This window comes from Mixophyes fleayi, chromosome 2 (genome assembly GCF_038048845.1).
Source record: "Mixophyes fleayi isolate aMixFle1 chromosome 2, aMixFle1.hap1, whole genome shotgun sequence".
Classification (NCBI taxonomy): Eukaryota; Metazoa; Chordata; class Amphibia; order Anura; family Limnodynastidae; genus Mixophyes; species Mixophyes fleayi.
Genome location: NC_134403.1, coordinates 76418513 through 76439298, shown reverse-complemented (window position 1 = coordinate 76439298; position 20786 = coordinate 76418513). Strand labels below are relative to the sequence as shown.

The 20786-nt window shown below is 42.9% G+C and overlaps 1 protein-coding gene across 1 annotated transcript in view; it reads right to left on the bottom strand.

Moving 5' to 3' along the window:
• TFCP2 (transcription factor CP2) overlaps positions 1-12800 on the bottom strand; it is a 43848-nt gene extending 31048 nt beyond the window's left edge. The window contains exon 1 of the mRNA XM_075199319.1: positions 12028-12800. Coding sequence (XP_075055420.1) covers positions 12028-12149 — 122 coding nt within the window. The 5' untranslated portion in view covers positions 12150-12800. The remainder of the gene's footprint in view (positions 1-12027) is intronic.
• Positions 12801-20786: the final 7986 nt, after the last annotated feature.

Below are 20786 nucleotides of genomic sequence, written 5' to 3'. Positions count from 1 at the left end.
GTAGTGTTATCTGTCCATAATGGAGTGTTTTTTTTTAATTAAAGAGCCTAATCATTAAGGGTTTGTTAACATTTTGCAATATAGTAAAATTTTTGCATTTTCAATACAGGACTCCAAATTTCCAGAAGCCAGCGAGAAGACACCAAAGCAGCAAGAGAGAAGAGCAAGAACAGGTAAGAGACAACGGCACAATCAATCTAAATTTGAATGCTGAAGAATATTTCGGAATATTTATATTTAGGAGTATTTCTATACATTGGGTGGAACGGGGGTTGGGAGGCGCTGTTGGTGTATTTGCCTACGGTGACCGAAACCCTTACTCAGGCCCTGGGTTTACTGTAGTCGTTTTATTTTTCGCACACAGTCGGAACGATATGCTTTTGTTATTCAAGCAAACTGATTTGCACAACAAGACATTTGATCAGGGTGGGCAGAAGACAAAGTGTGATACACAGCAACGCCACTTCAGCGTGCAACAATATCGCGCATGGAGTCAACAGCAGGTGGGCCTGTGTGTTTTTTAAATGCCAGGGCTGATTTTTAGTCCCAGTCCGGCCCTGCTCCCTATAGATATGCAGGGCAGTTTCCTCCCCCCCCTATAGATATGCAGGGCAGTTTCTTCCCCCCCCCTATAGATATGCAGGGCAGTTTCTTCCCCCCCCTATAGATATGCAGGGCAGTTTCTTCCCCCCCCTATAGATATGCAGGGCAGTTTCTTCCCCCCCCTATAGACATGCAGGGCAGTTTCTTCCCCCCCCTCCCTATAGATATGCAGGGCAGTTTCTTCCCCCCCCCTCCCTATAGATATGCAGGGCAGTTTCTTCCCCCCCCCTCCCTATAGATATGCAGGGCAGTTTCTTCCCCCCCCCCTCCCTATAGATATGCAGGGCAGTTTCTCCCCCCCCCCTATAGATATGCAGGGCAGTTTCTCCCCCCCCCCCTCCCTATAGATATGCAGGGCAGTTTCTCCCCCCCCCCTCCCTATAGATATGCAGGGCAGTTTCTCCCCCCCCCCCCCCCTATAGATATGCAGGGCAGTTTCTCCCCCCCCCTCCCTATAGATATGCAGGGCAGTTTCTCCCCCCCCTCCCTATAGATATGCAGGGCAGTTTCTCCCCCCCCCCTCCCTATAGATATGCAGGGCAGTTTCTCCCCCCCCCCTCCCTATAGATATGCAGGGCAGTTTCTCCCCCCCCCTCCCTATAGATATGCAGGGCAGTTTCCCCCCCCCTCCCTATAGATATGCAGGGCAGTTTCCCCCCCCCTCCCTATAGATATGCAGGGCAGTTTCCCCCCCCCTCCCTATAGATATGCAGGGCAGTTTCCCCCCCCCTCCCTATAGATATGCAGGGCAGTTTCCCCCCCCCCCTCCCTATAGATATGCAGGGCAGTTCCCCCCCCCCCTCCCTATATAGATATGCAGGGCAGTTCCCCCCCCTCCCTATATAGATATGCAGGGCAGTTTCCCCCCCCCCTCCCTATAGATATTCAGGGCAGTTCCCCCCCCCCCTATAGATATGCAGGGCAGTTCCCCCCCCCCTCCCTATAGATATGCAGGGCAGTTCCCCCCCCCCCCTCCCTATAGATATGCAGGGCAGTTCCCCCCCCCCCCTCCCTATAGATATGCAGGGCAGTTTCCCCCCCCCCTCCCTATAGATATGCAGGGCAGTTTCCCCCCCCCCTCCCTATAGATATGCAGGGCAGTTTCCCCCCCCTCCCTATAGATATGCAGGGCAGTTTCCCCCCCCCCTCCCTGTAGATATGCAGGGCAGTTCCCCCCCCCCCTCCCTATAGATATGCAGGGCAGTTTCCCCCTCCCTATAGATATGCAGGGCAGTTTCCCCCCCCCCCTCCCTATAGATATGCAGGGCAGTTTCCCCCTCCTATAGATATGCAGGGCAGTTCCCCCCCCCCCTATAGATATGCAGGGCAGTTTCCCCCCCCCCCCCTCCCTATAGATATGCAGGGCAGTCTCCCCCCCTCCCTATAGATATGCAGGGCAGTCTCCTCCCCCTCCCTCCCTATAGATATGCAGGGCAGTCTCCCCCCCCCTCCCTATAGATATGCAGGGCAGTCTCCCCCCCTCCCTATAGATATGCAGGGCAGTCTCCCCCCCCCCCTCCCTATAGATATGCAGGGCAGTCTCCCCCCCTCCCTCCCTATAGATATGCAGGGCAGTCTCCCCCCCTCCCTCCCTATAGATATGCAGGGCAGTCTCCCCCCCCTCCCTATAGATATGCAGGGCAGTTTCTCCCCCCTCCCTATAGATATGCAGGGCAGTTTCCCCCTCCCTATAGATATGCAGGGCAGTTTCCCCCTCCCTATAGATATGCAGGGCAGTTTCCCCCTCCCTATAGATATGCAGGGCAGTTTCCCCCTTCACTTACCTGTAGTTGTGCCAGCGTCGCTCCTCTCCTCAGATCAGCAGATAGGAAGTGAAGACGTCCTGCTTCCTGTCTGCTGCACAGCAACAGGCAGCCTAGCGATTGGCTGCCTGTTGCTAACCACTGACCACCAATGCTTTTGATCGTGGAGCACCCGAACCCCCCACCCCCCCCCCCCCCTCCACGGGTGGATGGGGGGTCCGGTGCCGCGAGTCAGGGGCCGATTTTTTTTTTTTACAAAAATTGCTCCCGTTTCCCCCAGCTGGGCCCCCGAGAGCCGCTAGGCCCTAGGCGGGTGCCTAGCGGAAAATCCGGCCCTGAATGCAGTTATATAAAGAGGACTTTGCTCAGCTTTGAAAACAGAACCTGTATGGTAACCAAATTGCACTAGAATAAGAAGTGGCCGATTATGCTGAAACTCACCAGTGCCACTTCCACAGCTGTTTCAAATCTCCCACTGCCTGGATCAAGTCAGTGAATAAATTCTCACATTAGCCAGACAGTGAGAAATTTGAAAACCACTGCTTTGCCGTTGTACTTCACCAGCAACACATCTCATTAACAACTCCCAAGTGCTGTCTGTCCTTCTGCGATATTGATAAGATTACAGGAAGTGATGAAACCACCGCTTTTACAGGGTGAGCAATGCCTACTGTGCCCCCCTCACTTCTGGGCCCCGTAACCGCTGTACATTCTGCAAGAAATTTAGGCTATGACACATTCTGTGCAGAAACAGAATGTGAAGAATGGACTGTTCCAAATGGGTTGGCTCTTTAGGGCTAAAAGGCTATCAGTCTGCACTACTCCCTTATGATGACAGCGTCTTGGCTCAGCAGCCTTGAAGAAACTAACTTTTTACTTATACATCAGACTGGGTTGCAGACATTGTCCTCCTAAATGAACACCGTCCCTGTGTTCCAGTGTGAAATATACATTACAAGTCATTAAATTTTTCCTTAAGAATCCAGGGAGCCAGCCCAACCCCCAAGCAGGAAAACAAGACCCCAAGTACTGCACATCACTGCAGCAATATAGGCATTGTACAAGTCCCTTCCTGACTGAGCCTACTAAACTGCCCATTCATCAAAACAACTTACCCTATATACATGTACATATAGTAGTTGTCAAACAGGATCACTGTTTCTGGGGTAAAAGGTCACTCTAATAGGAATGTCCAATAGGCTCTACAGCAGCAGATTAAACAGACACGCTGCCAGTTATTCTGTAAAAGGTTGCAGATTTAAAAATAACAGTAAAATAAATCATTGCTACCTAACAGCCTTTCCTGTCTGACAACTGGAAATATACTCCCTTCCAGCTTACACAAAACAAGTTCACAGCAACTTATTCACTAACAGTTTGGAGGTTTTTCCCAGCTCTCCTGTGTCCCCAGTGTGAGAAGCTAGTGTCACCAATAGGCTCCCTAAATACCGATCAGCAGTTAAAGAGATGAAATCTTGGCGAAACGCAATTCCCCTCATCCAGTATGTATGTAACAAGAACCAGACCTGGGTCCAGATGTGGTGGTACAACCAAGCAATGCACCCCACATATACACAAGGGATTACTACATTCCTCCTCACCAGAACACAGTTACAAACACAACTGGCTTCAAATGATGCTAAGATTACAGTCTGTAAGCCATATAAACAAAGTATTTGGTCTTTAAATAAATTACTCATCCTCCTTTGTGAAATGTCAATAACCTTCAAAAGAATTAAGTGGTAATTTATACAAAACATTTGTGAATCTTTTCTTTTTCCCGTCAGAGATTTTGCTGAAAACTGTCTGGTGAAGACAAGCATTCACACCTGCCATATTAACTTGGTATTGATCAGCACTGTTCCATTGCAGACTATGAAACATTCTCACCTGAGCATTGCAGATAATATGACTGCTCCCCTTCAATTCATTTATAGAAATAAGCAGAGAAAAATATTTATTCGCAAACAATAATTTAGACCTACACGTTTTACTAATACAGGGCTTCACCTCAATAATACAGTGGTATAACCCAACCCGTTAGAAACAATTCATCCCATTAAAGCGATTTTTAGATGTTAGTGGCTGAAAAGTGCATTAGCTTCAGATAGGAGATAGGTGCCATCAAACCACAAGCAGAGAGCAATTAAACCCTTCTTGTATACAAGTTATACTTCTCCTGTAACTTCATCTGTAACTATAAAGAAATTGGTAGATGTATAAAACAAATACCAACAGTAAATGATAAATATGATTTCAGTCTACATAAAGTATGACTAGTTAAGACTACTCAACAAGCCAGTATTTCCAAAATATAATTAATAAAAACCAAAGAGGATCTAGGAAATGTTTGCCATAGGAATGTTCTACAACCGGTGTTACAACTTTGAATGTTCTGAACGGCTGGCATGACACGGAAGGAACATCTGTATTGTAAACAGAAAATGCACAGCAGTAACAAAAAAGAAAAACTAAACAAAGAGGTTAGTGATTGCATCATGTCTGTAATGGAAACAAACTACGGAGATGTGCAATAATAAGGTTTCAAAAGATTTAAAGAAGGCTACTGTAGACTTTTCACCACAAATTACCATTTTCTGATTTAACAGTAATGCATTGCCAAACAAAATAACCTGCTACCCCTTAAATAGCCTAACCTTAGGACAAACAGAAAATTTATACAGCAGGAAACCAATGTTTGCTGATTTTCTTTGCAAATGTAAAACATTCATATTCTTAACAACTTTGTATGGTATCTTTCATTAACATTATTATATATTCAATATATTTTTCACGCATTCCTATATTTTTTTATTGTACATTACCAAATAGCACATTTACCCATAATCTTGACAAGTGTCATTGGAACAAGATAAACAATGTTGATTACTACACGTGTCATTGGTTTTAATGTTGTGGCTGATCAGTTTGTGTGTACACACACACACACACACACACTCACCAATCAGCAACATTAAAACCACTGATACGTGTAGTAATCAACATTGTTTTTCTTGTTACAATGACACTTGTCAAGGTGTGGGATATATTAGGTAGCAAATGAATAGTCAGTTATTGAAGCTGATGCATTAGAACTGAAGAAATGGACAAGCATAACGATCTGAGCGACTTTGACAAGGCCCAAATTGTGACTGCTAGACCACTGGGTTAGTGCACCTCCTAAATGACAGGTCTTGAGGAGTGTTTCTGTATGCAGTTGTTCATCACCTACCAACAGTGGTCCAAAGTAAACTGGTGACAGGGTCATGGGCGCCCAAGGCTCATTAATGCATGTGGGGAGTGAAGGCTAGCCCGTCTGGTTCTATCCCACAGAAGAGCTACTGTAGCCCAAATTGCTGAAAAAGTTAACGTTGGCTATGCTAGAAATGTGTCAGAACACGCAGTGCATTGCAGCTTGCTGCGTAGTCTCAGACCAGTCAGAGTGCCCGTGCCGACCCCTGTCCACCGCAGAAAGTGACTATAATGGGAACATGAGCTCCAGAACTGGACCAATAAAAGATGTCCTGGTCATTTTCTTTGACATCATGTAGACAGCTGGGTGGATGTGTTGCTTACGTGGGAAAGAGATGGCACCAGGATGCACTATAAGAAGGCAAGCCAGTGGCACTATAAGAAGGCAAGCCGGTGGAGGCAGTGTGATGCTCTGGGTAATGTTCTGCTGGGAAAACTTGGGTCTTGGGATTCATGTTGATTTTACTTTTACACATACCATGTACCTAAACGTTGATGCAGACCCAGTACACCCCTTTATGGTAACTATTTCATGATGGTAGAGACCTCTTTCAGCAGGATAATACTGTCTGCTATATTGCAAAAATTGTTGAGAAATAGTTGAAGGAACAGGACAAAGATCAAGGCGTTGACTTTGCCTCCAAATTCTCCAGATCTCAATCCGATCGGGCATCTGTGGGAAGTGCTGGAAAAACAAGTTAGAACCACGGAGGCCTCATCTCAAAACTTAGAGGACTTAGATGTGCTGCTAACGTCTTGGGCCCAGATACCACAGGACACCTTCAGATGTTTTGTGGAGTCCACGCCTTTACAGGTCAGAGCTGTTTTGATGGACGAGGGGGAGCCACACAATATTAGGCAGGTGGCTTTAATGTTGTGGCTGATCAGCGTATATTTATCATGTGCCTCAGTCTATTATTCTACAGGGTGATAACACTAACTTGCCTTCTTGCACAGAACACCAGCAGCCAATCGTAGTTCAGATAGGGGCCAGAAACTCACCAAAGGATCAATAGAATAGGCCGAATGTACTGTTAAGACTTTAACATTAAATTCTGGGAAGGATAATTTGTGCCAGGGCACTTCATTAAATGCCAGGTGTCATTTTGTTAGCATGGTAATCAGGAACATATGTTTCTCCATGTTCTGCATAAAATGTTAGGCAGGCCCAGTAAGACAACAGTTTGGCTAACACAGCTAGAGGAAGAGACATTAGTGATTATATAAGAGGCGAGATTTTTAGGACAAGTTTCAGTGACTAAATGGATGTTGCCGTTGTTCAGAAAGTGAAAATCATCAACTAGGAAAACCGTGGACAAAATAAAATACTCCTTTACAGATATATAAATGCCTTAGTTAAACATACAAGGTAAGGCAGACAAGCAACATTGAACCAGATGACTGCAAACCTCTTTCTAGAGCAGGAGCAAGCAGTTTCATCATCTACAGTCTGATGAGCAGTCACAAAAGAGGTATATTATGGTCAGACTATACAGTATAAACCTTTTAATATACTGAAAAGGGCCCTATTGCAAGTGATGCAGCAGAAGAATAAAATGAGATAAAAAAAAAAAAAAAGTCCGCAGTTGAAAATCTCTACAAGTGGATAAGTGTGGTATGGGTTCCTATTGTCCACACCAAGGCTAGACAAATGGCAGTCTCCATGTCCCACTCAGCTGAAAAGATGAGCCATAACATAAGCATGTCACTCTCTTATAAGCCTCTGTCTCCAGGCCACCCCCTCCCTCTGGAACACGCATGCAGTTGGTGAGAACACCTGCCAGGTACCATTAGAATAGGTTCTGGGTGTGCAGAGCTTCCAAGCATCACAGGTATCAGCAAATACGTAAGTGCGACCCTGGCTCCAATAATTATACAGCATTGGTAAAGCGGAGCTGGCGATTTCTAAATTCCAGAAAAACAGGTTCTAATTATTTCCAACAAATACAATGAGGTGGACAAAGGTTGGTATATACTTGTGGTGTGGATTTGCCATATTTTGAAAAGGTCTCCATGCTGCTGCAAGTCAGGACCTGGAAGTTATGCAGCATCAATGGAAGCCCATCTGTAAAAGTAAATTAACTTCATATTTGGATTGCAAAGAAAATGGTATAATTGAAATGCTCTGCTCCAATTGTCTTACAGGTGACCCTTGAAATTTGAAAACAAACTTAAGATACTTCACAACTAGCAAGGAAGTTTATTCATGTATTTAAATCAGTGACTCACTACTAACCAGAGCTGTTCGGATACTGTAGACATAGTAAGAAAATACACATTTACTGCCCTATAACATTAATGTAAATATTTACTTTAACCCTGACAGTAAAGCTTCACACCCACTGGCATTTTTGTTAAAGAAATGCTAGTAAAAACCATGTAACACCAGTGTGTGCATACTTGTGCCTAAATAAATGTTGCATAAATTGTGCACTTTTATTTTTTCTAATCAAACATAATGGAAACATGAAATAAAATTTTAATTTCAAACAATGGATAGATTAAAGCTATTTTAATGTCAATTTGTCATTGGATTGGTCTGAAATAAGTTCTTCTTACAAACAACTGAATAAAAACCATTTGCACCAATAAGTCTTGTCTACTTTTACTGCAAGAGGATGAAAACAAGTCCATTAACATTGTTCAAAGTCTTTTACCTAATACTTCTCCACACCAATTCCTATGGGCTTCATCTCTGTCCAAGATCTCAGTTCCTACTTCAAGGACAAGATCTGATATGAAATTATATTCTATTGCCCAAGGAATAATCTGTGCAATTCATTTCCTGCACCCTCTGGTGCTTTCTAATCATATGATCCCAGACCTGAAGATTAAGTCTCTACTCCTCCCACTCTACTAGCTGTCCACTAGACCCTATCCCCTCACAAATCAGTCATTCGTGGTCTCCTGTACTCATGCCAGCTTTAACTCTGTAACCTCTCCCTCCCCACTGGTATTTTTCCATCATTATTCAAGCATTCTGACCCAAGCCTCAGATTACCGTCCCAGTTCTTAACTCCCATGGCTTGTCTCAAACTAGCTACTGGATCCTATTCAGTCATGATTCTGGTCCCAACTCTCCACAGGGACTGCACTGACTACAGTTGTCAATGACTTGAATACTGCTAATTCTAAAAAGACAATACTCATTTCTAGTTCTCCTGGACCCGTGTTACATTTGACACTTAACCACTCACTTCTTATACAAATGCTGTATCCTCTAGATCTTCAAGGCACTGTACTATACTGGAACTCAATCTAACGACTCCTTCAGTGTTCATTTCTCTAGATCAACCTCCTCTCCATTCCCACCATCAGTTGATACACTACAAGGCTCAGCCCTACCCCCTCTGCTCTCCCTCTCAACACTTTCTCGATAAAACGAATAAGAGCCCTTGGAATTGCTATCCCCGCAACTCAGATGACATCAATCTATCTATTGTCTCTAAATATCTTGCTTTCAGTGGTTGCCTCTATTACTGAATGTCCTTCTGCAATCTAAAACGCAACCTTTGAAAAGTTGATTATACTTCCCATCAGTCAACAGAAGCTACCTATCCGACATCTATTTCTGTTGTCAACACAAACCCTCTACCCATCAAGCTCACCACCTAAGTGACATGCTTTACTAAATCTTCTTTGATTCTCAGATACAATTCCTGTTACATACATCTAAGAAACATCCCCAAAATACACACTTATCTCATACAAAGGACTGCAAACAAAATTTAATGCATCATCTCCTGCACTGACTATATCAATTGCCTTCTTATTGGTCTTCCCATAATCAAACTTTTACCCCTACAATCTATTTTGAATGCAGTTGCTAGACTCATATTTCTCACCAAAAGTTCTCCTACTGCCACTCCACTCTGGCAGTCCCTACATTGGTTTCCTGTATTTTACAGAAGCCAATATAAAATAATTCTAACATTACGCTATTAACAAAACGACACCAATATACATCTTATCTCAACTCAATATATGCCAAAGATCCACGCCTCATCCATACTAGCTCCCACTCTGGATTTCCCTCCATCATGAAAGACTTGTCTAGGCTGCATACTTTCAAATGATCTGTGAAAAAAGTTACCTACTTCTTATGATGCTTACCAAATAATCAAACCATTATCTTACCCTCTTTAGGCTATTCTGATTACCACCCCATTAAACCAGGCCTGGACAACCTGTGGCTCTACAAGTCGAAGCATGCTGGGCCAGCAGGTAACCAGTCAATAGCTAGCAGGGTGTGTTGGGACTTGAAGCTTCACAACACCTGGAGTGCCACAGGTTGGCCAGTCCTGCTCTAAACAGTTCACTGACAACTTGCATTTATTTTCTATGACCGAACCACCTTCTGACCTTCAAACCAACATTGCTGTGTGGCTGGATATTATATCCCCATTAAACATTTTTCAATTGCAATCTGGCAGAACTAAAATGCAATATGTGGCACTAAACCATGTATCAAGCTTCTATTTTCCTGTAGCTTTTAAGCTTGCAAGCAGGGCTCTCTTGGCACTTTGTTAATACCCAGTCTTGTTTTATTTCTGTGTTTGTTGCCAAGTATACGTTGCTGTGGAGTATGCGAACACTATATAGATAGTAATTATAGTTAAATATGCTCCCAAAAGTGCAACATTTCTAGTTCTATACAAGTCACACCTAGGGCTAGATTTACTAAGAATCGAGTTTCGAACCATCACCCATCGCCGTCTATTTAGTGGTCCAACCCGCCACATTTCCTATAGGGCAGTTTGAGGCTTCAATTTAAAATGACTGGTGATGTATGGCGGATTTAAAAAGCTAAACTGCCATCAAAACCACCATTGAAAAGACAGGACAGTTTTAATACCTGCTTCAGAATGGCATGACAGCTTAAACATTCTGTTTGAACTATTTTGCCATTCAGAACATAAGAGAAAGTACCATTGACATTAAAATTATTTTGGAAATCATTATTTATTAAGGGGCAAAATGAAATAAATATTAACTTATTAGGAAAAAATTATTATATTAAGGGGAAAAAATTATTTACTCATTATATTATTTGGACAATATGAAATGATAGAAAAAATATATATAAAAAAAATTCCCTCACAAGTTAAATTAATTTTGTCCCTTAATCAATAAATAATGATTTTCCAAATAATTAAAAAGTCAATGGTGCTTTCTCTTAAATAGCTCAAACTGATTGCAGTTTGAGCAATCTCGCTACTCACAACCACCTCTTCCATTTTGGCTGTTTTTGCACGGTTTTAAAAACTCCAGCTTAGTAAATCCGGCTGTTTGTACGTTTATCATTGTTAAAATCGGGATGGCGATTTGTAAAGTGGTGGTTTTGAAAAATGTAAATTCTGGCAGTTTTAATAGCGTTTTGGGCTTTAGTAAATCTGATGGTTTCAAAACCGCCAGGAAAATAGCCAAAAAGTGGCAGTTTGAGCAAACCGCCTTCTAGTAAATCTAACCCCTATTGTGTGACAAAGTTGGCCCAGTTTACAAACAATGAACAGTGCAGAGTTTAAGAAACCTGCCCAGTATAAACATCTTTTACACAAGTACAGTACCTGAAAAAACTAACATGCTAAAGTACAAATGTCTTGTTACATAATGTGTTAATTAATGAATGCTTCAAAGCTTCTACAAACAGTTAAATGCAAATGGGCTAGTATAAATGAGTTTCTTTAACATCAATTTTCCATGTTGGGCAACTGTTCACTTGCTCCCTTTCAGAGTAGTAATGGCCATTTGTGATATTTACACACCTTAAAATGACATATAGCCTCTCTACAATATATGTTTATATAGTACCATTAAGCCTGAATATACACTCTAAAGATAGTATCAGAATTATAAGGTGTTTTTTTAAGAGAACCATCTGTCCTCAATCATAAAAAGACAAAAAAAACAACTTTGCCTATGTGTATAAATAAATGAGAATTTGGCCACAAAGAGAAGATTAGTATGAAAAGTATAAATCAACTATTATATAATACAATACAAAGCACACACACATTAATATGGCATTATAAAGTAATCAAACAACGCAACTATTGCAGTTATCCTCAATATGAGTGTTATATATCAAGCATGCATGTGTGACTGGCATACTATACACCTACATACTGTACAGAAAGACTATAACACATTTAAGATTAGAAGTTAACCACGAGGCTGTAGGGATTTGCCCAGTAGTTACAGCACACACTTTGCTTTAAAGTGGATGTATTAATATTTCCAATACTGTAACATAACAATAATGGGACCAATATCTTGTAATAATGAGTTTAGTACAAATGAAGTCATTGTATAGTTTTGGTGATATGAAAACAAGAAAACTGAACAATAAAACATCAAAAGAAACAAGCATCAGTGTCAGCTGTCAGAAGACACAATATATGGTATTTACCTCATACTATAGGCGCCAGCACCCAATTCTTGCCCAATCCCAGATAAACTGGCATCAAAGTCTTGCACCAATCCAGACTCTATCACCTCATCTGCCAACGGTAACTTTAATGCCCAGGCCATGCTGCTGGAGTGATGGGTACCTGTCTTGTACTAAAAATGTTACACTAAACAGATCTCTTGGGTGGGAGAAAAAAAACCCCAGCAAAACACAGTCCAACAGCAAAATGTCCTTAACCACTAACACACAGAGCAGAGCCCCAGCCCCCAGTATAGGAAATAATGTGACTGCTAGAGCAGGACATGCCACTGCTGAATCAGATCACTGCCCAGGATGTCTCCACGCCGGAGGGCAGCAAACCTGGCTCTTCAGTGCCCACAATGATTCCTACATATAAATAGGAGCCCTGAGTGCAGCTTCCTAGGAGATCATGGTGGGCGCAGGGGGAGGCATCACAGGGAAAGCTGCAATGTGCCTGGAAAGGAGCCTCCCCAGTACGCTGTGTGCCCGGCCGGCCCTGCGGAGCTCATGTAACGGAGAGGACATGTACCGGGCGTCTCCTCCCCGCTGGCTCCGGACACAGGTGACAAGCAGCCGAGGCGGCTCAGCAAGGCAACATGGAAGAGGCAGGAGCAGCGGCTGCGGCGGCCGACACGACGCACACTATGACGTGTACAGACCCCGCCCCCAGCCCGGCCACAATACACTATCCAGTGACTGGTCACGGACAGCCCACAGTCCGAGCGTGGCGGAACTGGAGCCGATTGGCCTGTCAGGGGCATGGACTGGCTGTAGGTATGAGGGTGACGTGATTATTCTGTCAGACGGGAAGTGGAGACTTGTTACATAATGGCGTGTCTCTCGTGGACCTCTATTCTCCTGTCACTAGTTCCTTCCAAATTACTGGCTGTGGAGACTATATGGAAGAGCTCCCCCTGCTGGCAGCTGATCACTGGAAATGTGCTGGGGACTTGTGTATATAGTCACATAGTTTGTGGCTAGGGATTAGATATATATATATCAATATCTATATATATATTCTCCTCTTTCTGCATTAGGCCATGACATTTTGCACTGACCTTTATTCTAAATTTGTCCTGAACTGTTCCAAGTCCTACCCTAACCACACCAAATCACACAGCTTAAGTAACCGTTGTCTCCCAGTGGAATGGGGAAGCAAAAGTGCAACCCAAATATTTCATTTTCAGAACTTTGCACCTCTGTTACATCTCACTCTACAATCCTTATGAGCAAAACCTCATCACAATTTTGCTTACCTATACTAGTGGCTTGACAATTGAAGATTATTTTTATTTATAAGACGCCACAAGGTGTCCGTAGCGCATACTTGCCTACTTTTGGTAGGTGACGTCCGGAAGAAGGGCCCCTTGAATGGCCTCATTTTGGGGCCAAAAAGACGCAATTCTCGGTGAATCGCGTCATTTTAGCTAGGGAATTGCGGGATGCCGGGAGAAATGCCAGCTCTCCCGGGAATCAGGGAGGGCAACCCGAATTTCGGGAGTCTCCCGGACTTTCCGGGAGAGATGGCAAGTATGCCGTAGCGCTGTACAGGGACAAACAATATCACAGTACAAGATGAGACAGCACGGTACAATTAACAATATACAATTTAATAAGCACAGTAACTCAGGAAGCTCAAAGCACAGCTAGAGAGGGGTGCTGTGGGGGGAGGGAAGATCCGCATACGTTGGTCACCTGAGCCCAAGAGAGAGGGTGCGGATGACAGGTAAGAGCCACAGTGGGGAGCAGAGAAAAGCGAGAGGGGTCAGAGGCCAGAAGGTCCTCGAGGAGGACTAAGTAGCTGGAGAGCAGAGTTAGAAGTGGTGGAAACAGGAGGAAAGATGGCCCTGCTCAAAGGAGCGTACAATCTAAGGGGAGGGGTAGACAGATAGAGACACAAAGGTGAGAGGGAGAAAAGGGGGGTGGACGGAGGCAGAATCAAGAAAGGGGGGAGAAGTAGATGATAAGGCAGGTAGTTAAGTGGGAAACTGGAAGGCTTTTAGAAAAAGGTGGGTTTTTAAAGCCCGTTTGAAACTGGATAGATTGGGGGATGTTCTGATGGAGCGAGGGAGCTTGTTCCAGTGGAGGGGGGCAGCGCGGGAGAAGTTTTGGATACGCATGTGAAAGGAGATAATCAGAGGCGAAGAGAGGCGATGATCTTTGGCAGATCGCAGAGGGCGGGATGGAGCGTGAATAGAGATGAGGTTGGAGATGTAGGGAGCAGTGGAGTTGGCGAGGGCCTTGTATGTGAGTGTGTGGAGCTTGAACAGATTCTGATGTCCTCCCTCTCGTCTCACCTACATATTAAGGTGCTGGAGCCCTACGACCCCATCATGTACCTGCAGATGTGCCTCTCCCACTCCCAAATCTGCCATGTTGGGGTACTGTAGTGCTAGGAAATGCGCATTGCTGAACATTGCGGTTAAGTTACCCGATGCATCACGCAGATTTGAATTCCCCCCTTGGAGTCCTCCGATGATGGTAGAAGCTGCTGTGTCCAGGTGTTCTCTGACCCTTTTTTCGGTTTCCTTCCACATTTTACGTATTTGTCAAGTTGCCCCCTTCCTGAGTTTGTTATATAGGTGTGTGTAGATAAACTGCACAATTTTGTGGAAATCTTATGTATTTTCTTGACCTAATAATTACTAAGTAACACAGTATTTCTGCAATGAAAAGTCTGTGGGGGGCATTGTGCACACCTTCACACAGCAGGTCATACCTGTTGTACAAGTGCAATGTGCATTCTTGGTAGATATTATTAAAGAAACCTTTGGTACAGAAACCTGTAGAAAAGTAACCCATAGTTCCCCATTTTCCGAGGTGGTGTTTGTACTTTGGAGAACTATTTGGTTACATTTTGTAAATTTGTCAAGTTGCACTAAGGGTCATATTCAATTGTCGGCGGGATCGCCGAAACTCCCGCCGCGGAAAACCTAATACATGGAATACGGTAATTTGTAGCTGGATTTCAGCTTGCGGCTCAAGGAGCTGCGAGCTGAAATCCAGGAGTAAATTACCGTATTACATGTTTTTCCGCGCACGATTACCGTAATATCGGTAATTGTGCGCGGACTGCAGGATTTTCGGAAATCCCGCCGACAATTGAATACCCCCCTAAGGGGCATATTCAATTGACGGCGAGATCACCGAAAATCTCGCGCTCTAAAAATATTACCGTTAATACGGTAATATCTCGCTGGATTTCAGCTCAGCTGAAATCCAGCGAGTAAATTACCGTATTAACGATTTTCCTGCGCAGGATTACCGTAATAACGGTAATATTTTTCGAGCGCAGGATTTTCGGCGATCCCGCCGTCAATTGAATACCCCCTTAATGCCTAAAAGTAACCTTGAGAAGAATCGTGTATAATTCTATTTGTCCTCATGGAAGGCCCATGAAATATGAATATATGTATTCCAATATGCGACAAAAAGAAAGCCCTATGTCTCTCTCAAAAGTGGATTTGCTTTTGATGGATAGGTGCAATAATATGTAATATTCATATATAAATGATTAAATGATATAAGATATTTAGAGTTTTTATGTGTTTTTACTTTTAGCCTAGCATGCACTCACATCAGAGCAAATTAATGCTATCATCATCATTTATTTATATAGCACCAACATATTCCGTAGCGCTTTACAATTGGGGACAAACATAGTAAACTAATAAACAAACTGGGTAAAACGGACAAAGAGGTGAGAAGGCCCTGCTCGCAATCTTACAATCTATGGGCTATGGGATTGAACAACACCATTTTCTATATAGATATAAAAACAATTTAATTTCATTTAACACAGAGTTATTCTAGGAGCTTAAATTACAGGTGAGATTTTTTTTTATCTAAGCCTCTAACCGACTTTTAATATAATTGGAGTTCACATTTAGTTTGGTATGAGAAACTTTCTTTAAAAGAATTAAGTGTACAACTGGTTTCTACAATATGGATTCAGTGCATGCCTAAAATATATGTGTATTCGAAAAAAAAGAGCAAAATATAGAAAAACAAATAAACATTCTTGCACTCATTTACTAACCACAGCATATGCAGAGAGGCAGCACCTTTCATTTTGAATGAGATCAGATCTCTGCAGCTCAAAGCTGGTGCAAGAATGAAGTCCTTTTGTACAATAGAAATGGGTGTGCGCCATTCCACAAAGCACAGGACACTCTTAAAATGCACCTTCTGCAACCCTTTACCTCATTTCAGTAATCTCATTTGCAAAATGAAAAGTTGTTTTTGCACTGCTCAACAAAGAGAAGTGCACAAATGCCCAAACTTTCACCTAAATCGTTTTCTGCTCCTCCACAAACACACTAATAGAATTTTATTTTATATAGCATCTACACTTTACAGAGACTAATTATTCACATCAGTGCCTGAAACTTACAGTTGAAATTTTCCATCACATGAATATACACTAGAGTCTGTTTGATCGGCAACCAGTTAACATACCAACATGTTTTTGGACTGTGGCAGGAAACCAGAGCACTGAGGAAACCTACTGGAACATACAAACTCCACAACCATTTTGCCCTACTTGGTATTAAACCCATGACCCTAGTGCAATGCTACCCACTGTTTAATGTATTGTGGCAAATGATTGGATGAGAAACGAAATAATCAATGACTGAATACTGCAGTGATATACTCTGCATCTGTGGAATAGCAGCGTCTTCAAAGATATATCCAGTTGGGTACGAAGGTGGCATCAGATGCAGTGTGCTCAGAACTGTCCTACCACCTTGCTAGATACAGTGTAAGATTTTTGTGACTTCCTATCCTGACCTAAAATCAACATATATATGGTAAAACTGATCTAACATTTTGCATAATGTCATAATGTCACTCTTGTTTTCCTGATGTTTTCAGTAGGTAGTCCCCCTGCACTATTAGGCCTTACTTATTTGGGGGCAGCACCTCTTGCAGCCTCCAAAAAGCTGTTGCAAAGATACCTGCAGATGATGATAACCATAAGCTCTAGAATGTTAAGGCAGCTGCATGCATGTTGGTGCTTATAGTTCTGCAATCACCAGCATGCATAAGCAGCTGCTAGGGATTCCTGAAATTTGTAGTTCCACAGCAGTACTTGATACTTTTTTTCAATTTACACTACAACTCTGGGAGCAACCGTCCAAAGAGTGCCAGAAAGAGCCCCAGTGATTTTCAGCACAGTGCTGCTGTTCCCCGGGGGAAGGCCGACGTTACTTTTATTTTTTGCTCGTCCGATTCCTGTTGGCAATTCTGCCCCAGGCTGTGGCTTGTTACACAGTATGATAGGGGGCCCCATACTGCGTGCTACAGCTACTCTAAACAATATCTGTCTAACCCAGAGACCCCTGATAAGGTTAGCCTATAACTGTTCCACACTTATGCCCGAATTATAGTAGGCCACTGTTTGGCTTACTAAATGTGCACATAAAGTTACTTCTGCATAATTGTAATTCAACGTGTGTTTTGAGTTAAGGTACATGCAACTGACTTCTGTGTAAGTATGGGGCTGTATCAAGATATAATTTAACTGTATCCTGATGTGGCTGCATCATCAACTTGATCACGATGAGTGAAATCGTAGTAAAATGATTAAGTAAATAATGAAAAAAAGTTTTAATGCAGAGGACAAAGAGCTTGGGGTCCCCTGCAAAAACGTGAACCAGCACCAGGCTTGCCTGGGAGCACTACAGAGGTGACCCAACATGCAGGGTCCCTCTTGTCGTAATGTATCCCAGGACAAAACAAGGTGGAATTTCTTAGGGAATCAGGTCCACCAAAAAAAAGTGTACCTCCCTCCTTTGTGGAAAACCAGACCCACAATGATTGGGACTCTTTCTGACCCTCCTGAGTGATGGAGGTCAGATTAATGTGTAAAAGTTAGAAAATCATTACTTATGTTTGTGGAAATTCAAGCCCCCGACAAACCCTAGCAACCACTTACTGTGTGGGCATGCTGGTGTTTGTAGAACTACAAATGCCAGCATGTTCATGGTGTTGCCAGATCAAGCTGGTGCTTGTAGAACTACGAGCACATGATGTCAGCCAGGGCCCACTGGAACATGTAGTTCCACAAATAAATTATAGACACAGATTGACATGCACCTATTGGGAAACAAAAACTTTATTATAAATAAGCACTATTACCGTAATATCGGTAATAGTGCGCAGTCCGCGTTTAGTTTTCACAGTAACTCAGCCAATTGAATCCCCCCCCTAAGAATTGTTTACTGCTGTTAGGCAATATTTTCATATAGCTCACATTTTTATGATCTATGTTAAATTTATAAAAAAAAATTTTTTTTTTTTATAAATAGCACTTTTTTAGATCTAAATTAAGCCTGCTTTAGATTATACAATCTCAAATATAGTGCACACTTACTCACAGGCAGCTTATTACTGACTGTCCTGTAACAAGCAATGACTGTTGGTAAAAGCAATGTAACATTTTGTTACAGTGAAAGGACATTACATGACAGTGGGATGATGACAATGTCAAACGACATTTGAAGTATTTTAAACACCTACCCCAGATAACTAGATCTCAATCATCCCTTAGTCTAGGAGTGTAATACCTATGTCATACTATAAGAAGTTTTGCCTTAAGATGTCCACACGCTCGGTGATCTTACTGCCTGGCAAAAAGAGGCTAGCAAGAGGATCACTGTCCAATTTGGAGACACAGTTGAGCCGAGTAGCCGAATCACTTCTGACACCATGGGGCATATTCAATTAGCTTTTTGATTCGCGGTAACGCGCGTTGCCGTGAAAAGTGCGCGTTCTTGCGGGTATTACGGTACCGCATTAACGCGGATTTTCGTTCGCAACCCTATGGGCTGCGAACGAAAATCCACGTTATTGCGGTACCGTGTATTACGTTTCGCGGCTGTTCCGGCGCGTTACCGCGAATCCAAAAGCTAATTGAATATGCCCCCATAAGTGATATCTTCACACACAGGCCAGTAGTAGTCATCTTCAAACCACATTTACGAACATGCCAAATAATTACCCAATCAATTTAGATGATTATTAGACACCAGTGTTTTGGAGCTACACATGCAGCAATATTGGGCCAATTGTCCTATATCACCTGCAACATCTCAGCTATGTCACTGTAGCCAACTTTATATGGACAAAAGTATTTGGACGCTTGACCATTACACCAACATGGACTGTAATGACATTGTATTCAAATACATATACTTTAATATGGCGTTGGTCCCCGTTTTGCAGCGATAACAGCTTACACTGTTCTTGGAAGGCTTTCCACAAGATGTTGGAGTGTTTACATGGGAATTTGTGCCCATTCATTCTATAGAGCATTTATGAGGTTGGAACAAGAAGGCTTGACTCGCAATCTCCTTTCCAGTTCATCCGAATGGTGTTCGATGTGGTTGAGGTCAGGGCTCTGTACGGGCCAGTAAGTTCTTAAACACCGAACTCATCAAACCATGTCTTTTTAGTCCTTGCTTTATGCACTGGGGCACAGCCATGTTGGAATAGAAAAGGGCCTTCCCCAAACTGTGGCCATAAAGTTGGAAGCATAGCCTTGTCCAAAATGACTTGGTATGTTGAAGCATTAAGATTGTCCTTCACTGGAAATAAGGGGCCTAGCCCACACCCTGAAAAACAGCCCCATACCATTATCCCTCCTCCACCAAACTTCACAGTTGGCATAATGCAGTCCGGCAGGTAACGTTCTCCCGGCATCCGCCAAACCCAGACTCGTTCATCTGACTACGAAACAGAGGAGCGTGATTCGTCGCTCCACAGAATACATTTCCACTGCTCCACAGACCAGTGTCGGTGTGCTTTATACCACTCTATCCGACACTTGGCATTGGTCCTGGAGATGTGAGACTTGCATGCAGCTGCTCAGCTATGGAAACCCATTTCATTAAGCTTCCGCCTCATAGTTTTTGTGCTTACATTAATGCCAGTGGACGTTCGGAACTCTTCAGCTATGGAATCAGTTGAACGTTGGCAACTTTCGCACACCATGTGCCTTAGCAGTCATTGACCCCGCTCTATGGTTTTACTTGGTCCGCATTATTGTAAAGGTGTCACAGTACCACGCTTGAAGTCACTGAGCTCTTGGCAACGGGTCTGACTGAAACACCTCAACTCAATAATTAACAGGTGTGGCCAAATACTTTTGTCCATATAGTGTATATACATTCAGGCCAGCATTCAGATCATGCAAAAATATTATATTATTGTACACTAAAAATACATTTGATAGGGTGCATGAGAGTATCTCTTAGCCTTATTAAAGTATTTTATTAAAAAATTATTCACAAAAATTGCAGTCAAGCCCATTTATTCCAATCCATCTGCTTGTTTCTTGTCTGTATGGTCCTTTTTAGATCCATTTCTGATATCTGATGCCACTGAGGAGAAGAGAGAGCTTTAGGCAAAGCAATGGTTTGAATGTAGGAAAACTTTTTAATACATAATTTATCACTGATGAGAACTCCATTGCAGTGTAACAATTTGCCAAAAGTGCTTTTAAAAATGACTTCTAAGCATCCACTCTTGGCAATGTCCAGGACCACTAGATGTATTTGAAGACATCCTGGTTTAAAAAAAAAACATTTATGCCATAGTTGCCTACTCTCCCGGAATGTCCAGGAGACTCCCGAATTTTTGGGTATTCTCTCAGACTCCTGAGAAAGCAGGCAAACATCCTCTATGCAGCCATCTCCGTCGTTGAAGAGGGTGGGGCGGGGCTAATCGTGGCAACA